Here is a 20,969-nt window from a genome sequence, read left to right as displayed (position 1 = left end):
GAGAAAGGGTATTTAAGGAGGCCAATTGTAAGTATTTCTCCTCTTTGCATCTTCTCTGAAGAGTGGCAACATGGGAGCCTCAAAACAACTCTCAGATGACCTGAAAACAAAGATTGTTCAACATCATGGTTTAGGGGAAGGATACAGAAAGCTGTCTCAGAGATTAAAGCTCTCAGGGCCTGATGTACTAACACTAGCGCAGTTTGCGCTGCGTCTGTTTATGCGAGTTTGGTAATAGCGCACGCTATGCTTCCACATTTTGCGTAGTATTTATCAACCCTGACACCCATCAGGCAATCAGCGTCTTTCTCCACCCACTATACCGTAAATTGCGCTGTAGCAAAGCGGTACTTGTGCTATGATACGGCTGAGTGCAGACTGCGATATTCCCACTGCTGATGCTAGGACTGTTTGAAATGATCCTGATGCCAATATTTGTAATGTAGCGAGGAGTTTAACAACTGCTGGAATGGGATGTGAACGCTGAGTGGGAGATTCAATTTGATTTCTTCCAGTAACTCTAATATTGCATGGCTGCTTGATCTGTAACGCTAAATGTTGTTGTGTTCACTGACAAAGTGTGATTCTTGTGTTAAAAATATTTTCAGCCTCGCCTATGTCTTCGTCTTGCTCAAATTACTGTTGCCATTTCACCAGCGGCATAAAGGTCTACGAGGAAACTCGATTGCGGCTGGTTTAGACCTGCTTTTAAGAGGCGGAGAATTTCCCCCGCAGAATAGAGGCGCGCTCTTACTGACAGTCTTAGTAAATACCACGGAATATATAATTAGGGGTACTTTGCGTTTATCCTCCCACCTTTTTGGGTGGAACTCCCACTTTCCCCACGACCCTCCCACGAACGCATATTGAAAGCGCAACTTGTCTCTTCTCGCTCATGTGGCAGACAATCTGCGATTTTACATAAGTGCGCCCTGTTTGTAAATAGCCCGCATCGGTTACGTCCGTCTTTGCGACCAATTAGCGCCTGGAAACAGGCGCAAACGGCTTGATAAATTTAGCCCACAGTTTCAACTGTGAAGAACATTGTGAGGAATTGGACGACCAGAGGCACAGTTCTAGTTAAGGCCCGAAGTGGCAGACCAAGAAAAATCTCAGATAAGCAGAGGCGCAGGATGGTGAGAACAGTCATACTCAACCCACAGACCAGCTCTAAAGACCTACAACATCATCTTCTGACAGCAGATGGTGTCACTGTGCATCGTTCAACTATTCAGCGCACTTTACACAAGGAGATGCTGCATGGACGAGTAATGCGGAAAAAGCCTTTTCTCTGCACACGCCACAAACGGTGTCGCTTGAGGTATGCTGAATACATTTGGACAAGCCAGCTTCATTTTGGAATAAGGTGCTGTGGACTGATGAAACTAAAATAGAGTTATTTGGGCAAAACAAGGGGCGTTATGCATGGCGGAAAAAGAACACAGCATTCCAAGAAAAACCCTTGCTACCTACAGTAAAATGTGGTGGCGGTTCCATCATGCTGTGGGGCTGTGTGGCCAGTGCAGGGACCGGGAATCTTGTTAAAGTTGAGGGTCGCATGGATTCCACTCAATATCAGCAGATTCTGGAGAACAATGTCCAGGAATCAGTGAAAAAGTTGAAGTTGCGCCGGGGCTGGATCTTTCAACAAGACAACAACCCTTGTTCCTCATGCAGAGGAACAAGTACAACGTTCTGGAATGGCCATCTCAGTCCCCAGACCTGAATATTATTGAAAATTTGTGGTGTGATTTAAAGCGGGCTGTCCATGCTCGGAAACCATCAAACCTGACTGAACTGGAGATGTTTTGTAAAGAAGAATAGTCCAAAATACCTTCCGCCAGAATCCAGACTCTAATTGGAAGCTATAGAAAGCGTTAAGAGGCTGTTATTTATGCAAAAGGAGGATGCACAAAATATTGAGTTAATTATTCTTTTGTGGTGCCTACATTTATGCACATGCCTAATTTAATAATTCTTGCACACTTTCCATAAATCATATAAACTTTATTTCACTTCTCAAATATCACTGTGTTTGTCTCCTATATGATATATTTAACTGAAATTTCTTATCCAGACAACCAATGATTTATAAAAGAAAATCATGAAAATGTACAGGGGTGCCCAAACTTTTGCATACCACTGTATAGACATTCATGGTCAGAAGCCTCATCCCATCACTAATGGGCTTCTGAATGCCTGTAGGTTTCTGTGTCGCTGAACCTTACAACGTCAGAGCATGGAAGCCTTTCTTTGTGGACCTGAAGCTGCCGTATTCAGTGGCGAGGAACGAGCAGGTCGAGATTAAAGCTGTGGTCCATAACTACGAGGACAACGACCTGCATGTAAGTATATCTCCTCAAAACTACTCAGTACAGTCATTTCCTTATTATTCACCTGGGGAATTTAGTAAATATAGAATGCATTTTCTGCAAATATACTGTTCAAAATCTTAGTTTAGCATGGTGGCAGGTGACATTTGTTGGATGTAAGTTAGCACTTAACACACAAGGACAGCTGATGCTGGTGGGAATGCTATTAGTTTTGCACATATTTTCTGGTAGTCCATTCAATAGTTGTCCAGATGATTCACTTACTGTAGAACCAAAAATGTGAGCTGTATGGTGGCATATAGGCTACTAGAGTAAAATTCAGGGGATCATCAAAGTCAGCAGGATTGATGGTTAAAAAAATTCTAACTTGACTCTGTTGACACTCAAATGTAATTCAATAAATCAAGTATTGAATGAATAAATAACTGGTTTCCATTTAGGTGAGGGTGGTGCTGATGAAAACAGTAGGCATGTGCAGCATTGCCTTTAAGAAGAGTCACACACAGGAAGTGACGCTGCCGGCCGGCTCTTCTGTCGCGGTGCCTTACACCATCGTACCGCTGGTGGTGGGGAAACTTCCTCTGGAGGTGATGGTGGTGGCCAGAGGTACGACGGCAGGAGACCGCATCCAGAAACAGCTACGTGTGGTGGTGAGTCACTCTTGATGATGAAGAGCTCTTTAACGGGAGTGAGTAAAGTGTGTCTACTCCACCAGCCTTTTGGAGGTTGCTTTGTCCTTCTGAAAGTCAGCTGCTAAAACAGGAAAGTTGTTGCTCTGCATTTTAAAATAAGTGTCCTTCATTGTCATTTTATTTCTATGGTACTTCTATGATCCCAAAACAACTGCAATGCTGACAGTATGAAAAACAGAAATTCCTGCTCATATTATGCTCATTTTCAGGTGCATAATTGTATTTAGAGGTTACATCAGAATAGGTTTACATGGTTTAATTTTCAAAAAACACAATTTTTTGTTGTACTACACATTGCTGCAGCTCCTCTTTTTTAAGATTATTGTTTTTTTTTCCTTTATTCCAAGTGACATTGGGTAGACATGAAAGGGGGAGAGAGATGGGGGATGACACGTTGCAAAGAGAAGCAGGTCTGATTCAAACCTCAGCCAACATGGGGCGAACTCTCTCACTAGCTAGAGGTCGCCCTGCAGCTCTTCCTTTCACCCTGTGTGTTGCGCTCTCTGTTTTAGCTATTGAAAGAAACGTCTCACTTCTGTTCCATCTTTGTTGGGAGTCGCACATGCACAGTGGCTTGGTAAGTACTGCTAGCCAGTCAGAAGCAGAGTATGAGGGCGTACCACGCTAGCACTTAGGCGAGCATTATAACATGTGTTACAAAGTGATGCATGTTTGTCTCTGAAGTAAAGGCTGGACTACAATATAGCTGTTTGGAGCAGTTTGTGAACAGTGTATTCTGTTGGAGATGGTAAGTCCCTTTGGGGTGGACTTTGGGCTTTTTCAATTTGTTAACCTATAACATGCACAAAGAAGGTATATAACACAATAAATGAAAGGGAAAAAGCCCAAAACCATAATATGAGAACTTTAAGTCCAATTAAAGGTTAAAAAAATAGAACACATATAAAGAAGCTAATAACAAGAAAGTTGAGACTGACTTAAATAAATATATCTCTTCTTAACCCAAACAGCTGGAGGGAGTGCAGAAGGCTGAAGTTCGGAGTGCAGTGTTGAACCCTGAGGGAGGTAAGAAAATCGCAGTGATGAATCATTTCCTGTTAACTCCTGTCAAACGCATGTTAATATGCCAGATTTATGGGATTTTTGTTTTAAGTTCTATACTCCTTATTCAGAATGAGTTGATTCCGTCTCTAACTCTGGTGTTCTGTGGTGGACACAATAAATATGCCTATTCATTTATTTATTATTATTATTATTTATTACCAATTTAAACCAGCATTTTGCATGGTGAATTATTATTATTGTTACATCACAGTTTTATGAGTTACAACTCCAGTATTTTCCAGTTCAAGTGTTCATAGACCTGAAAAGAATTAACTAATTCTACATTTTTAGAATTAGAATTTACTTTACCTTGATGGTAAAGGAGATGGATCCTCCTCAGGTTTGGATTAACTAGTGATAAAGTTTAAATGTATGGCTCTGTTTCCGTCCACTATAGGAACACAGATGGTTCGGGTGGGCAAGATCGAACTCAAGTCAGTTGTGCCGAACTCTCGACCAGAGACATTCATCAATGTCAGAGGTCAGTCACTGACAGAGCGGTGGAAAAATTCAAAATAAGCCTACCAGAAAGGACTGATTTCTGATTCATCCTCTCTCCTCCAGGCAATGTGTTGGCAGACAGCATTGATAACTCCATCAGTGAGGACTCTCTAGCCTCCCTGATTCAGATGCCCGGCGGCTGTGTGGAGCAGAACTTGGCAAGCATCACGCTGCCGCTCATCGCCAACCTCTACCTGGATCAAACCAACAGCTGGGAGAGTGTAGGGGTGCAGCGCAAGGCTGAGGCTCTCCGGTTCATCAGGAGAGGTGCGACAGAGGAAAAGGATGGATGGATGGATGGATGGATGGATGGATGGATGGATGGATGGATGGATGGATGGATTGATGGATGGATGGATGGAATTCAAAAATGCAAAGAAAAATGGGTTACACTTTACTTGAAGGTATCTACATAAGAGTGACATTACACTGTCATGAACGTGTCATAAACATTATAAACTAGTCCTAAATGTTTACGACATAACGCTTCTTTTAGTAAGTGTCATTCGGTTTTTGTCATGACAAGTTTTGGTTAGGGGTAGAGTTAGGGTTTATTTGTCATGACTGTGTTCATGACAGTGTCTTGTCACTCTTATGTACATACCTTCAAGTAAAGTGTTACCGAAAAATGTGGTATAGCAACCCAGTCTCACAGCAGTTTGGGAAATGGTCACGTTATTTTGATGTATTGATTCGTGTACAGGTCACGATTTTCTTGTTTACTTTACTTTGTGCCATTTCACTAACTGCCACGACACTGGGCTGCTCTGGGGGATGCAACAACGGGGAAATTAAACGCCACATGCTGGCGACAACAACAGGGATGGACTGCCACAGGCGGGACGCAACCCCGGGGCGCAGGGACACAATCCGCGGTCTCTGTGGTACTCAACAAATCAATAGATTCAATAACGTGACCAATTCACGAACTGTCATGAGACTGGGCTGGGTATAGATGATTGATTTGCTGTTGTATAATTAGTGAGTGGATGGACTGATCTCAATGTGTGGGGATGAATGTATAAATGGATAGACAGTTGAGTACATGGATGGATGAAGAGTTGGAAACATGAGTGGATAGATGGTGGATAAATAGATTGATACAAATGTGTTTGGATGGATCAGTGAGTAGATGAATGGATGGATGGATGGATAGTTTATTACATGGATAGATGGAGAGTTAAAAACATGGATGGATGGATGGATGGATGGATTGATGGTTTATTACATGGATAGATGGAGAGCTAGAAACATGGATGTATGGATGGATGGATCAATACATGAGCGGATTGATGGTTGAATGGAAGGATAAGTGGATATATTGATGGTTGAATAGTAAAATGGTTAAATGGCTATTAGGATACGTGGATTGATACAAGAATCAGTGGATGGGTGGGTGGATGGATACAGCAATGGAATGGCTAGTTGGATGGATGGATTGATGAATGGATGAATAGACAGGCGGATAAATGGCTAGTTGGATTTGTGGGAGGATGGATGAACAGATGGATAGTTGGATACACAGATGGATAGATGGACAGGTGAAAATATGATGATCAGGATGGTTAATCAATGAACTTCAGACTTGCTGGACAGATGTATGGCTAGTTAGCTTGATGGATGATTTTGGGAACAAGCTTTGTTTTCATTATGAATAAATTCACATCCCACCTTTAAAGTTTTCCATGTTGTTTTCAGGCTACGAGAACCAGCTGGCATACAGAAAAAGTGATGGCTCTTACCCCCCCTACAGGAGGCAAGGCGCAAGTACATGGTACTGTAAAAATTTACATTTACATATTTAGTCAAATCTTAAAAACCCATGATTTGATTTCCAAAGAAAACCTGGTAGACAGATAAGCTAGAATTGTTTCAGTTTTTGTGGTTATTTGTGAATTCGAAATGTTCGTTTCTCTGTAGACTGACATGTATGAGGTATTAAGATATCTGGTAAAAAAGGTAACCAATGTTATATTTTAGAGGTTTTAATTAGGGCTGAATAATTAAAATAATTAATCGTTTTCAAATCGTTCCGCCCTAGTTTCAATGCATGCAAACACATTTATACTGTGCAACATTCTGAAAATGAAGTTAGTTAGTGTGTATTACTATAAGTATTCACTTCCTCATTACTTAATCTGTTAGATAAGTAGTGTAATGTGACCAAATAAAGGCTAATAACAGTCCACCTGATTGTCAGGATCACGGCGTATGTGGTGAAAGTTTTCTCCATGGCTTACTCCATCACTGGCATCGACGAGCAGCAAGTGTGTGAACCTCTGCTCTACCTGGTGAACAACAAACACCAGCTTTTGAGAGGGAGCTTCAGAGAGGACAACCCAGTTTACACCACTACAATGACTGTGAGACACACACTGAAAAACACACCGGGCCCTATTTTAACGATATGAAACGCAAGTATGAAACGCAAAACGCAAGTAGCTTTGTGGGCGGATCTCGAGCGCTGTTGCTATTATACCGGCGGGATAAATGACTCTTTCGCCCGACGCAAATCTAAAATGGGTTGGTCTGAAGAAGCTAGGTGTGGTTTGGGCGTAACGTGCAATAAACCAATCAGATCGTCATGTCACATTCCCTTTAGCCTGTTAACAGGGCCGGTGGGTGTTAACGGACGTGTTCTGACATGTTACATAATAGTATTTAACCACAAAAGTTCAAAACTTTTGTCAATATGGACATGCTGTACATCGTATGCAATTCAATCATTCAGTTCATTTTACTGACATCATAAGCACCAAAGCATTATTACTGATCTTAGTGCTCATGCTATTGGGAAAAAAAAAAAAAAAAAATAATTATGACTCTTCCCTACCTATACGCTGTCCTAAACGCTCAATCCTCATCCATTTCTGGCTTATTTATATAAGGTATGTGTTGTGTCCTGCATAGTGTGGCACAAAGTATGTTTTAGTTATTTTTTTTCAAAAATTACGTTTTATTGGATGGGACCAAAATAACTATTTTGAACCATGTTTGAACTGCTGTAGTGTATGTTGTGTTTTAATCACATGCTCATTAAGCACATGTCCATAAAGTAGAAGTTAGGTTTCAAATGAAGCCTCATACATGCATTTTGGCCTTGCAGTTCTTCTGTTATAAGCTTTTTCCTTTGGGAACGAGAAATAGACGAAAATCAGGCAAAAGAGGTGGATGTTAACAGGTTAAGAGCAGGCGCGCTTGTTCCATGGCGGATTGCTATTATGACGGCGGATTTGCATGGTGCACGCCAGCGGGAGCTGTCCGGGATGCGGCAAAGTAATAAATGCCCGTCTTGACCGGGTGGCGATGTTGCTACTCCTCTCGGGCGCATCTCCTCAAGTCTGGAAAGGATTGCTGCAGCCATGGAGCGTGGGCCTCCAAACGCACCACCTGCACCTGTTGTGCCCCTTCCTCCTCCCCCCACTCCATCTCCGTCCACCCGCTCCATCAGGAGCACATCGTGCATTACTCCCGGGCCAGATCCCGCCGTAGTTCAACATCACGTCTCCTTAAGTCCTCTAATATTTCCTCATTTATGTCATCAACACATCCATGATTCATGGAAATGTTGTGTAAAACACAACGAGCCACAAAGAATGCTGCGACTTTTTGAGGACTGTACTGTAAAGTGCCTCCTGACCTATCCAAACACCTGAAGCGCATTTTCAGTAATATTTTTCCTTGTAATTATGTTTGGTTTGCAAAAATGGGAACTGCTGCGTCCGTTTAGATGAGAGAAGTGTATGCGCATTGTACACACGCTACATTATGGCCAAGCATGCGCCCCTAAAATAGCATCTGAATAACGCGCTACTGACTTTACATGTGATAGGCAGATATTTTATTTCTATTTGAGTAAAAAGCTCTTTTCCTGTGTCTCCAGGGCGGTCTCCGTGGTGACGACCCCGAGACAACGCTGACAGCCTTTGTCCTCATAGCGCTCGCCGAGGCCAAGCAGGCTGGGATCCGCTGCACTGGTCCAAGCGTAGAGGTAATTCATACTAAAATGATCTGCAGAGTTGGTTTTGCCAAGCAGTTCCATTTCATTTTTAACTGTTTGTTTTCTGTAGAGCACTTTTATACCTCGTTGTTATATGATCTGAGGTTTTATCAGTAGTTGTGCGCTTGTAAAAATGCAATATGTAATAAAATGTCAAAATGTGATACAAGTTTACTTCATTATGTTTTAACACCTGCAATATAATCTGTCACAATATGTAATAAAAACCCTAAACACAATTTGTAATAAATTTCGCTGCATGTTGTAATGAATTATAAAGCTGCAGGAGTTTTTTTCATGTAAGTTTAATGATACGGTGCATTATGTATAACCTACGGGAATATATGTCTTTTTATCTGCTGGCTTTGAAAGGCATTTGAAGAAAATAATTTTAAAAAGTAGTAAATATAGCCTATTTCAATATAAACTATTTTAATTACTGTCTCATCTTTACTTCAATCAAACATACTTCATAGAGCACTTTAAAACAACCAAAGATGTTGATGTTGTTTACACACATTATGTACGAATTTATAATAAAATGTGGCAGATTATTACATAATGAAGTGAAAATGTATTACATGTTGACACTTTATTACATAATGCGTTGTTATTACATAATGCGTTGTTATTACATAATGTGTTGTTACAGTGCTTAAAGATGCTCTAAGCGATGTTGGGTAACGGCACTTCTTGTTGACGTTCAAAGTATTTTCAAACAAAACGAGACCCTCCCTCCTCCTCATCCCCTCCCCTCTCACTTCCTCCCATGTACTAACCCCCCAACCCCCACATCCTAATCCTTCTTGTCAGTTATTGGCTGGAACGCTGGAACACTGTTTGTTATGTTTGGTGGTGCAGGTTGGCACAGATTATTTTTCTTGCCGTGTGTGGAGCTTCGGCTGTCTACAGAAACCGTGTTTTTTTACAGTGTGTTCAGGGCACAGGCAGCTCGCGGATAGTGAGGAGATGTTTGCTCTATGTGACAAAAAATGTTGTAGCCTAAAAAAACGTGTGACATCGCTTATAGCAACTTTAAAACTGTTGTCTACCACATGTGTCTTCTGTAGGTAGCTGTAGGTAAGACAACTGAATACCTGAAGAGGGCGTTGTTGACGACGGGGAGGAGGCCGTACACTGTGGCCATCGCCTCGTACGCGCTGGCTCTGCTGGGGAATGCTTCGCCCTACAACCCGACACAATCTTTACTCAGAGCTGCAGCTCCAGGTATCTCATACACTCAGAGCTGCAGCTCCAGGTATCTTATACACTCAGAGCTGCAGCTCCAGGTATCTCATACACTCAGAGCTGCAGCTCCAGGTATCTCATACACTCAGAGCTGCAGCTCCAGGTATCTTATACACTCAGAGCTGCAGCTCCAGGTATCTCATACACTCAGCCTAGTTTCATTTGTACACTACTGAGAATCTTACCTACAAATACATCAAGTTACTGCTTCAATCAGGTCAGTTTATTCATTTTATTTGTCTTATGTCATAGTCTGACTCACCGGACTAGACTGTGGGAATAAACCATAGACTGTATATATTATTATTCATATTTACAGTCTATGGTATAAACATGCCATTGGCAGCATATTTCACCTTCTGCTATATGCGTGTTACCATGTTTAAAATCCCCTTTCGCTACGAGAAACAACAACTTCCGAGCTAGCAACCTACACGCAGAAAATGGCAAGTTTTGACAAAGATTTGGATCGCGTAATAAAGCAAGCCTGTTTGGTTCTTTCAGTGAATGGTTGTTGAAGATTTACAAAGAAGATGCATATAATGTAGGGTGACCAAACGTCCTCTTTTGCCCGGACATGTCCACTTTTTACGTACTGTCTGGGGCGTCCGGGGGGGTTTTATAAATTCATGAAAATGTCCGGTTTTCACTGTTTTTCATGGGACCATTAAGCGTGTACTTAAATTGACTGGCGCTTTGCACACAATGCTGCGGTACTTTGTTTTGTGACATAATTCTTGAGAGGCTGCTTTGTGGGCGGCTCTGCGACGCGCACATACAGGGACTAGAGCAGACAGCGGAGCAGCATTGCACACAAGATGCCGAAGCGTTGTCTGCTAAAGATTTCCCACCGTGGTCAGAAAACACAGGGGAGACACTTTGTTTCTCTCACTATGACTCTAAAGTCGTACTCGCTCGCCGCCACTCTCTCACTTAATTCTCCCTCGCTCTATCACCCACTCCCCACACACACAGACTGCCGGCTCGACACACACAACAGCGCACAAGTATTAACATCAGGCTACGGCGAAAGCTCCGCGTGGAGCCGGCGTACAACCATAAAATAACTTGTCCGGTCCAGGCGGAGTGCACCATGTGCAAAGCTGGCACATACTGTACGTTTCAGTGTCTTTATTATTTATCTTATTACACTGAAAAGGTATTAAGAGATATTTTGTTGAAGCTGGATTTTCTAACACAGAAGAGGTCATATTTACAACGTTATTTCATATTATTTATTTATTTTAAAAGAGATATTATTTTGTTACAGGTTGTTACAGATTTTATTTTATTTCAGAAGTTATTTTTGCACCATTGAGGCATGTTCATTAACCGTTAATTAAGCCTGTCTGAATTTGTGTCTCGAGGTCGGGCCGAGTGTCCTCTTTTTTTTGGAATCAAAATATGGTCAACCTAATATAATGTATCTTCTCAAATCCTCCTTTCATGTTAATTGTTTCCTCTCTCCTCCAGATGGCAGCCACTGGCCCGACAGTCAGAACACCTTGTTCACCCTGGAAGCGACCGGCTATGCCTTGCTAGCTCTGGTGAAGTTGGGGCGCATGGAGGAAGCTGCAGCGCCGTTTAAATGGCTGAACGGCCAGAGGAGGAGAGGAGGAGGCTTCGGCTCCACTCAGGTAACAGCAGGGCGAGTCTCGGAGCTGAGCTGGGATCTGCATATCCGACATTATTGTCTTTTAGTTCATTCACCTGCTCCAGGCTCTGATTAGTAGCTACTGCCTTATGTTGACTACACTGTTTACTGTTACATTATAGTAAAGCAGAAGTTTATTCAAGTCCATTCAGATTATTCTTTCAGATTATTCAGATAAAGCATCAACACACTGTTTCCTTATGGACAACAGTTCTGTTGGGAATGAAGACTATAAGTCATTTATTCTCGATCTTTGGGAGCGGTATATGCTATATCTACACATGCGCTCAGTTGCTAGTTGTTTATTATGTATATATATTTTAAACTAATGCAAACTAATACAACAGTCCAGCAATACAAACTTAATAAAGGATATCATTTTTATTTTTTGAAAAATAACGATTAATCGATCAAAATAGTTGCTGAATATTTTTCTGTTGATCAGCTAATCTTTGCAGCTCTAATCTGAAAGTGTGTATCTTCTGAAAAATCATTGGTATGATGATGAAGTTAGTACTATGGCTCGTCACTTAATTCACTATTTTGCGCCTCTTACTCGCTTGCAAACTGATGATTATTAACAGGAAGAGGACAGATGTCACACCCTACTATCTAAAATATCGTTCTAATAATTTCTCTGTTTCCCTTCTCTGTTGGCTCCCAGTCCACCATGGTGGTGCTCCAGGCGCTGTCCGCGTACCTGATAAACAAACCTGCTCCCGAAGACGTCCATCTGGATGTGGATGTCAGGATAACAGGGCGTAAAGAAATCCGCTACCATTTCAACCCCGTGAACGCCTACGCCGCTCGCTCTTCCAGGGTGAGAGACATGAAACCGAATGTAAAATCCAGGCGGGTTCATCAGTAGGAGACACTGGTAGTGTCTCATGATGTTTCTCACTTCATGACTAGAAACTCAGCTGAGTTTCATAACATCAAACCGTGTGTTTGGGGTCCATTTCGGGATTTCAGAGAACCACTGGTTGCAATAAAATAACCTGGGAGTGTATTTTTTGTAGAGCCCAACCGGTAAAGGATTTTTAAGGCCGATATCGATACAAATATTTGGTGATTTAAAAATCTGATATTCCGATATATCGGCTGATATATACACTACCGGTCAAAAGTTTTAGAACACCCCAATTGTTTTAGTTTTTTATTGAAATTTTAGCAGTTCAAGTCCAATGAATAGCTTGAAATGTTACAAAGTGGTGAACTGCCTGAGGTTAAAAAAAAGTAAGGTTACCCAAAACTGAAAAATAATGTACATTTCAGAATTTTACAAAAAGGCCTTTTTCAGGGAACACGAAATGGGTTAACAATGTAAAGCTGTTCTGCAGCAATGGAGGTTGATCAAGCTTTGAAAGTTGGTGCTACCAATTCCCACAGGTGTTCCAACTTGTCTGGATTACTTACAACACCCTCGGTTTGTATAAAAGTATTGTTGGAACACCGTGGTACCGTACCCTCGTGAGCATTATTTGAACAGTATTGTACTGCAGAAAGTAGTGTGTTGCTATAAAAATGGCGGGAAAAAGGCAATTAACAATGGAAGAGAGACAGACCATCATAACACTTCAGAATGTTGGTCTTTCCGACAGAGAAATTGCGAAGAAAGTCAAGGTGTCAGTGAGTACAGTATTCTTCACCATCAAAAGGCACTTAGAAACTGGGGGAAACTCTGACAGGAAGAGGTCTGGCAGACCCAAAGCCACAACAGAATCAGAAGACAAGTTTCTGAGAGTCAACAGCTTGCGTGATCGGCGGCTCACAGGACAACAGCTTCAAGCACAGCTTAGTAGTGGTCGTAATAAGCAAGTCTCAGTTTCAACTGTAAAGAGAAGACTTCGAGCTGCAGGTTTAATAGGTCAAGTTGCAGCAAGAAAGCCATTGCTAAGACGTCAGAATAAGAAAAAGAGGCTTGCCTGGGCCAAGAAACATCGTCAATGGACTACTGAAGACTGGAAGAAGGTGCTATGGACTGATGAATCAAAATTTGAAATCCTCGGTTCATCACGCAGGATTTTTGTACGCCGTCGAGTAGGCGAAAGGATGGTTCCTCAGTGTGTGACATCAACTGTCAAACATGGAGGAGGAAGCATGATGGTCTGGGGCTGTTTTGCTGGATAATAATACATAATATACATTCATAGGAACTTCTGCAACAGAGTTGGGAAGAACTTTCTGAGGAATATTGATTTCCATTGTAGAAAGAATGCCACGACTGTGTTCAGCTGTTAGATCTGCCAAAAGGGGCTACTTTGATGATTCAAAAATTTAGAACACATTGTGGTTCATAAATTTATTTCCATGATTTCTTTTTTAACTTAAATAGTTAATTTCTTCTATTCTTTCATTTCATAGTACAATAAGACATGGGTGGGTGTTCTAAAACTTTTGACCGGTAGTGTATATATTTAAAAAGAAAATCCAGAAATGCGTAACAAAACATGAACAGATTTCCCTAACATTAGTTATTTGTAGTTATTTATGAATTCTCACTAAAATAATATGATAATGCAGTTTAAAAATAAATGTTTGTTTTATTGCCACAAAAGAACAGAGGAACATCAAAATATATTAAAGTTCTGATAAATAAAATGAGCAAAATAAAATGAAACTTAAGATATGAAACTTAAAGGGTTAAACACGAGTGTTGCCAACAGGGACGTTGTAGAGCGCCCTATGGTGGACCAACTATGCAACGCCAACATTCATAACATGGTTGGAGGGTGTTTTGTCCGTTTTTATTTTATTTTTTAAATATTCATTTATTGGCCATTATAAATGCTGATACCGATAGATTGGAAAATGCCTAATATTGGCCAATAATATCGTTCGGGCTCTAATTTTATAATGTACTTTTTAAGATGTATGCTACTTCAAATGTCTTCTTCTCTGATGCTTTTGTTGTGTAGTTGCCTGCTGATCTTGATTTGGAAGTGCAGGCTCGAGGGAATGGACAGGGAATACTGGAGGTATGATCACGTTTTAAATTTAGCGCCATTTTTCTTTTCATACAGAAATGCAGCAGCATTTTGTCTGCAATGTACAAGGCTTTTACTTAACCATAATTTGTATGATTTGTTTCTCTTGTGTGTCTCTCTTTTGTTTTGCATGTGGTGTCTTTGACTCTAGGTTGTGACCCATTACAACCAGCTGCCAGAGGTGGATGAGAAGATCTCCTGCAAGGACTTTGAGTTTAGCGTCACTATCGAAGAATCCAGCGGTAACGCAAGTTCTCACACTGTCTCATATAGAGTATGAATGGTGTCTTTCTCTTCAGTGTTGTTTTCTGTCCTCTTACTGTAGGCCAAGAGAAGTCACTTTTAGTGCCACAAAGGGATGAAATACATTTCAGCAAAGATAAAATATCTCCCGGATTGTTCCATTTCCTTAATATACTGAAACAACTTAACACCTGACATAATAACAACATGACAGCATAATATAACACAAAGAAAAGTTCAAACTGATACAATTTCCTTTTTTAATCTATAACACCTGCCATGACATAAACATAACATAGCATTAAACAATGTCAAAGATGAACATTTGTATTAACATGTATAATGTTAAGTCATCACACACAAGAACATCAAACATCTTAATAAAAAAAATGCATAAATAGATTTAATAACCTACATTTATAAAACACCTTTTAAAACAATGGTGAAATACGTTTTCTAAAGAATAATTATACAATATGTAAAACATATATGTTGACAACCTGAAAATGTAAAAAAAACATTAAAGAAGAAAATAGTGCATGTTAAGATGTATTTTTTTGACATATCACAACACACACAAAATATCTTTAAGTAAAAATAAAATAGTATACGGTAGCACAGCCAAATAAATGATAGTGTTATATAAATTAAAGTCCACAGGACAAGCAACCAAACTTTTTTTGCACATTTTTCTGTCCCATAACAGAAAAGCCTCCAGCAGATGTGGAGAAATCCTACCAGCTCACCATCAAAGTGAGGTGAGGCACTGTTATTTTCTTTAACCTTTTTTTATATATATATATAAAAGGGGAATAAAAGAAGAAAGTCGGTTTGTCTCTTTCTATCCCACAGGGCTTTAGGACCCAGAGATGTCCGGATGGTGATTCTGGATATAAATCTGCCCACCGGCTTCACCCCAGAAAACTCCGACCTGGAGATGGTAATCAGCCTCTACTGGTAGATTAAGATGATCCAGGTTCAAGTTTAGCTTGCTTTTGTTGAGGACATCTCCACTTATTTCAAAATCATAGAAAATGATTTTGAAGAGTTAAAGTCGCAAGAGAATGATTAATAGTGTTACTGCTTCTCTTTTTGCTTTCATTTTGGAAGAACACCTGAAGTGATGTAACTGACAGACTGAAAGAATAATTTGCCACTTTCACAACAGTAAAGTACTTAAAGGACAAATCCGGCGCAAAATTAAACTAGGGGTTAATAACACGTGTACCGAGTCGACCGTTCTCTGGGATATGTTTTCATGCTAATCGAATGTGACCAGTTTTAGCCCAAACCGCTAATTAGCTTTTAATGCTTGTCGTCAGGGCACGGGTAAAGTAAAAAGAAATCGCTATTTCTATACCACTAACAAGGCTCAAAATAGCACCACACTTCCACGGTAGCATAATGAGGGTCCCTACATGTAAACAAATGCCATGCTTGAGCTGTTACTGGTTACTGGTTACACAGCGTTCGTCGTTCGACTGGTTGTGGACTGTTTTCCCAAGATGGTGCCTGCCTGTATATGTGAACGGTACTGTCTTTATAAACTATCTTTTTAATAAACTGTCTGTACATTTACAAAGTTCTCAATGCTTCAGTTTACATGTAGGGACCCTCATTATGCTACCATTGAAGTGTGGTGCTATTTTGAGCCTTGTTAGTGGTATAGAAATAGCGATTTCTTTTTACTTTACCCGTGCCCTGACATCTAGCTTTATTAGCTAATTAGCAGTTTGGGCTAAAACTGGTCACATTCGATTAGCATGAAAACAAATCCCAGAGAATGGTCCTAGGTTCATTTTGCGCCGGTTTTGTCCTTTCAACACACAAAAGACCCACCTGATTTGATAACATGGATTCTACAATTAACTTTCTAAATAAAACTATACATAAAAATGTCTTGAAATAGCACTGAGCACCAAGTTTTGTTTTCCAAAGCAGAACAGAAAGTACATTTTGAAGGCTACATGTATCACTTGATGTTTCCTATATCGGGATAATGACACACGATAGGTAAGATGAGACTGGCTAGATGTTTAGGTCAGGCTTGCTGATTCTGTACACTTTTGTGTTTGTCCAGTTGTCAAACTCAGTGGATCGTTACATCAATAACTTCCAGATTGTTGATAACCTGAGTGACAGAGGCTCTCTGATCATCCACCTGTTCACGGTAAAACATTGTTTACTTGTTTGTTACCAGAAGGAAGTCAGAACTGGTCTCTTTAAGTCAGTTTGTGCATCTGGTAATGGCTCCATTTTTGTGCCTGAATTATCCTCTTAGGTGTCTCACAAAGAGCCAGAGATCCTGATCTTCAGGCTTCAGCAGAGCTTTAAAGTCGGCCTCCTCCAGCCATCCTCGGTTACTGTCTACGAGTATTACAACCCAGGTGGGAGAACACATTCTGACCATCACAGCTCACATCACATACAAGAAATAGTTCACTACCAAAACATCTTAATCATCAGTAAAAGACTCAAACTGAGACAAAATAACAGGCAGATTTGGTCCTGGTTTGATCGTGTAGATGTCCAGTTTATTTATTGTGATAGTAATATTGAAAAATAATATTGAATCTTTCAGTATGATGGTGACAGGTGTTGCACGTACTCTCTCTCTCTCTCTTCTCTCTCTCTCTCTCTCTCTCTCTCTCAGATCACCGCTGCAGTCGCACCTACACTCCCAGAGAGGACAAAGAGGCGCTCACTCAGATCTGCCGGGACAACGTCTGCCGCTGCACGCAGGGTAACGTGTGCACATGTCTGCAAAAATCCATTAGTGGACACGTTTGCATTTATGGTGTCTGTTGTTTTCAATTTCTGGATAAAAAAAAACAAAAAAATCTCATACTGTCCAGGTGACTGCTGTGTCTCCAAAACAGACAGTGAAAACTTCCTCAATAAAGACAGAGAGGTGTTTGCCTGCAATACTTTACACCACGGTATGATACACTGTCACACACACCTTGATTAATCACAGAAGCAAATATGATAGGATAACGTGCACGATTATTTGCAATTATTGGTACAATATGCAGAGAAAAGGGTCAATAATTATTTTCAATATTTAGCAAAAAGTACAGTGATTACTAATGAGTAATTAAATGCTGTATATGAGGAATCTGTACAGGAAAATATTAGGTGAATGGGGAGAACTGTCAATCTACCTATTAGTGGTAATTAATTCATTTCCTTGTAATGAGATTTTCTTGTGCTTCAGTTTTCAAGGTGAAGGTGCTGAATGTCAGCCAGAGTTACTACGACAAATACGAGATGGAGATCACGCGAGTTATCAAGCTGGGTGAGTCGATGCAATAGCCGGCTGTATTTTATGGTTATCAGCTCTTTTTTATTTTCAAATAAAGGATAGTTAACTACTAACTACTAAGTACGATCTTACTTACTTCTTCACAATGGCCTCACAATTTAAAAACAAATGGCATGATTAGTTATCAGATGGACCCATAGTCACACTCGGTGGATTTAAAGGTCTGTTCTCTAGTTCTGAAGCTATGTATCATCTGAATCTCCTCCTACCGTCCAGGTGTGGAGGCAGGAGTCGAGGTGGGTCAGAAGAGGTTCTTCATGTCTCACGGAGGCTGCAGGGATGGAATCAACCTGAAGCAGGGCTCTGAGTACCTCATCATGGGCCCCAAAGAGGACCAGTGGAACGTTGATAGTGACGCCAACAGGTGAGAAGAGCAACGGAAAAAAATAATAAGTATACCCGTTAGAAAAAATGGTAGGCAATTGTGGGAGGTGAACTTGCCTATAGTGCAAGTGAGGTTGTAGTCAAATTTGGCAAATGTATTTTTAAATGTTTTCTAGCCGCCATGCATATTATGAAGCTACCAAAGTAGAAGTCACCTGTTGCCAGTTGATTAAAAGTCATGCCTTCCTGAAAATTTAACTAAATTAATTTACTCGTACTGTTTGTTTGCTTGATCACAAACTGAGGTTTACGAAAACATTATTGTCCCCCTAAGTACAAACTCTGACTTACAGTAAAAAGGTTCCTTTATTTTTATTTTCCTAGTTATCAATCAAGTTTCAAGTTATTTATTACCAATGTACAAAAATGACAAAGAAGCAGTCATTGGCAGTGAAAATGTTTGATCTCTGGCCTCCTCCAATACTGCTGATTAAATATGTATAAAAAGAAAATAAGGCAAGTAAAAAAATAATATGAGAATCTCAGACATAAAATATTACAGAAGTTGAAAAATAGGGATGAAATAAAATAAATAATAATGAAATAAAGTAATATACATGTGTGTTAGGCAAGTGTAGAGTACTTGCAAATAAATTCCCTGAATGTAAACAGTATAAGTATACAGATGTATAAACAGTAAGAAAAAAGTATGTAAAGGTAAAGTGACAGTATCACTTATTACTAAGTACTACTAGGGACTGAAGGACAGAGAAACTACACCGGTGATATTCTTTAAATAATGAAACTGCAGTGAAAGATGTATCCTAGCCATTTTGAGGCAAGGTGCACAAGCCAAAATACACCCTGACAGTCTAAACTCCTCTCTTTCCTCCCTGTCTGCCAGATCCATCTACATGCTGGGAAAGGACACCTGGGTGGAACGCTGGCCTACGTCTGCAGAGTGCTCCAGCATGCAAGCTAAATGCAAGAGCCTGGAAGATACTGCAGATGAACTGTCTGTCAACGCCTGCAGGGTGTAGAGGCGCCGCAACTGCACACCTTTATCCTGTGATGTTTTGTTGCAAAGATGTCAAATAACTGTTCACACAAACATTTAATGATCATTTTAGGGTTAAAGCCAGAGTAATAATGACATTGTGTTTTCACTGTAGAAAAAAGAACTGAAGTGGAGTTTGTTATAACAACATACCCAACAGGTTTATCTTTACTGTAATGATATAAGAATGAGAAAGAAATAAACATCACTAATAAAAGAAAACTAAAGTGTCTTCTCAAGGGTATCATAGCTTTTATAGAATGGTTAAGAAAAAACAGTCGCAATGCCTAAAATGTATTGTTGATAAAAGGATGGGATTAATACAACAAACTGTAGCAAAAGACCCCATCGTCATTATCCTGCATACATTTCAAGTTTATTTAATTTATAGGGCACTTAAAAGAAAATACGTTTTGCACCAAAGTGCCTCAAAAAGACATACCGTAAAACTTCAAATAATAGCCGAGTCCCAAATAGACGCCTGTCTCTTTTAAACGCCTGGTGTGACAACAGATTTGGGTAAATAAAGGCCGGTCTCAAATAGAGGCCTGGTCTGTTTTTTTTTTTTTTTCGTGTCGGGTTGTATTTGATCTTTTAAAACCCGTCAGATCGTTTGTTCTATGTTTTGATTTGATTTCACGTGACAGACGCAACCGTTCATAAACGACTTATCACTATGGCAACATAACAAACAGGTTAACGAACTTTCTTTTAGTCTTCAGTTTTTCTTAATTCTCTCAATACCACCATGGAGACAAAAAAGAAAAAAGTATGATTTGACATTTAAGCTGACAGTTGTCAAATTTGCCGAACAAAATTCGGGAGAAGCAGCGGCAAGACGTTTCTCGATTGATCCTAAGAGAGTGCGAGAATGGCGTAAACATAAAGCAGAACTGCAACGTCTGTCCGAGGAAGACGACAAAAGGGTCAGACTGCGAGGTGGAGGGAGGAAGAAGGTCAGTGAAGAGCTGGAGGTGAGCGTGTGTGAGTGGATCCACAGCATGCGGGCAAAGCATCTCAGAGTCTCACGTAAAAAAAAATCAGAAATACGAATAATACGAATAAAAAAAAAATTATATAATGTGGTAACCTCCTATTGTCAATTAAAGGCCTGTCTCTTATAGACGCCTGTCTCAAATACAAGCCGGTGCATTTCGGCGATTTGGGTAAATAGAAGCCCGGGCTATTATTTGAAGTTTTACGGTACTCACTTTGAATGAAATGGTTGACCAAGGTTTCATACTTAGGTTAACCGGTCAGTTAAGTTCAGGTTGCAGAGAGTTCAATCCAGACGCGTAACTATCGGTAAGCAGGGTAAGCTTACGGGCCCGGACCAATAAGGGGCCCGCATCACTGGAAGATATTGATTGACAGCCAGGGCCCCCTGTCGCATTTTCATTACTTGCAACAATCCCAGCAGTCACACGTGCAGCCACTGACCAAGCGGGATTGAGAACGGGTCAAATTAATTTCCTTGTTTCTGTTATGAAGATGAGAAGTGTGTGACTTGAACATCTCACATTTAACAACAAAATGTACA

At 40.4% G+C, this 20,969-nt stretch overlaps 1 protein-coding gene across 3 annotated transcripts in view; it reads left to right on the top strand.

Moving 5' to 3' along the window:
- Positions 1-19,655, top strand: part of LOC120567750 (complement C3-like) — a 74,448-nt gene extending 54,793 nt beyond the window's left edge. For 2 of the 3 annotated variants that reach the window (XM_039814756.1, XM_039814763.1), the window contains exons 14-35: positions 2,206-2,345; positions 2,774-2,983; positions 3,997-4,051; positions 4,488-4,571; positions 4,655-4,858; positions 6,290-6,365; positions 6,792-6,954; positions 8,475-8,582; positions 9,662-9,818; positions 11,313-11,476; positions 12,158-12,313; positions 14,412-14,471; positions 14,632-14,722; positions 15,430-15,481; positions 15,576-15,663; positions 16,804-16,893; positions 17,005-17,110; positions 17,377-17,466; positions 17,579-17,662; positions 17,941-18,021; positions 18,265-18,412; positions 19,277-19,653. In XM_039814756.1, coding sequence (XP_039670690.1) covers positions 2,206-2,345; positions 2,774-2,983; positions 3,997-4,051; positions 4,488-4,571; positions 4,655-4,858; positions 6,290-6,365; positions 6,792-6,954; positions 8,475-8,582; positions 9,662-9,818; positions 11,313-11,476; positions 12,158-12,313; positions 14,412-14,471; positions 14,632-14,722; positions 15,430-15,481; positions 15,576-15,663; positions 16,804-16,893; positions 17,005-17,110; positions 17,377-17,466; positions 17,579-17,662; positions 17,941-18,021; positions 18,265-18,412; positions 19,277-19,412 — 2,543 coding nt within the window. In that variant the 3' untranslated portion in view covers positions 19,413-19,653. Of the gene's footprint in view, positions 1-2,205; positions 2,346-2,773; positions 2,984-3,996; positions 4,052-4,487; positions 4,572-4,654; positions 4,859-6,289; positions 6,366-6,791; positions 6,955-8,474; positions 8,583-9,661; positions 9,819-11,312; positions 11,477-12,157; positions 12,314-14,411; positions 14,472-14,631; positions 14,723-15,429; positions 15,482-15,575; positions 15,664-16,803; positions 16,894-17,004; positions 17,111-17,376; positions 17,467-17,578; positions 17,663-17,940; positions 18,022-18,264; positions 18,413-19,276 lie in introns of all 3 variants that reach the window. The other variant, XM_039814745.1, reaches the window with a different exon arrangement.
- Positions 19,656-20,969: the final 1,314 nt, after the last annotated feature.

Source organism: Perca fluviatilis, chromosome 1 (assembly GCF_010015445.1).
Source record: "Perca fluviatilis chromosome 1, GENO_Pfluv_1.0, whole genome shotgun sequence".
Lineage (NCBI taxonomy): Eukaryota > Metazoa > Chordata > Actinopteri > Perciformes > Percidae > Perca > Perca fluviatilis.
Note: the sequence above shows the minus strand (reverse complement) of the source record. Positions and strands in the feature narration are given on the sequence as shown.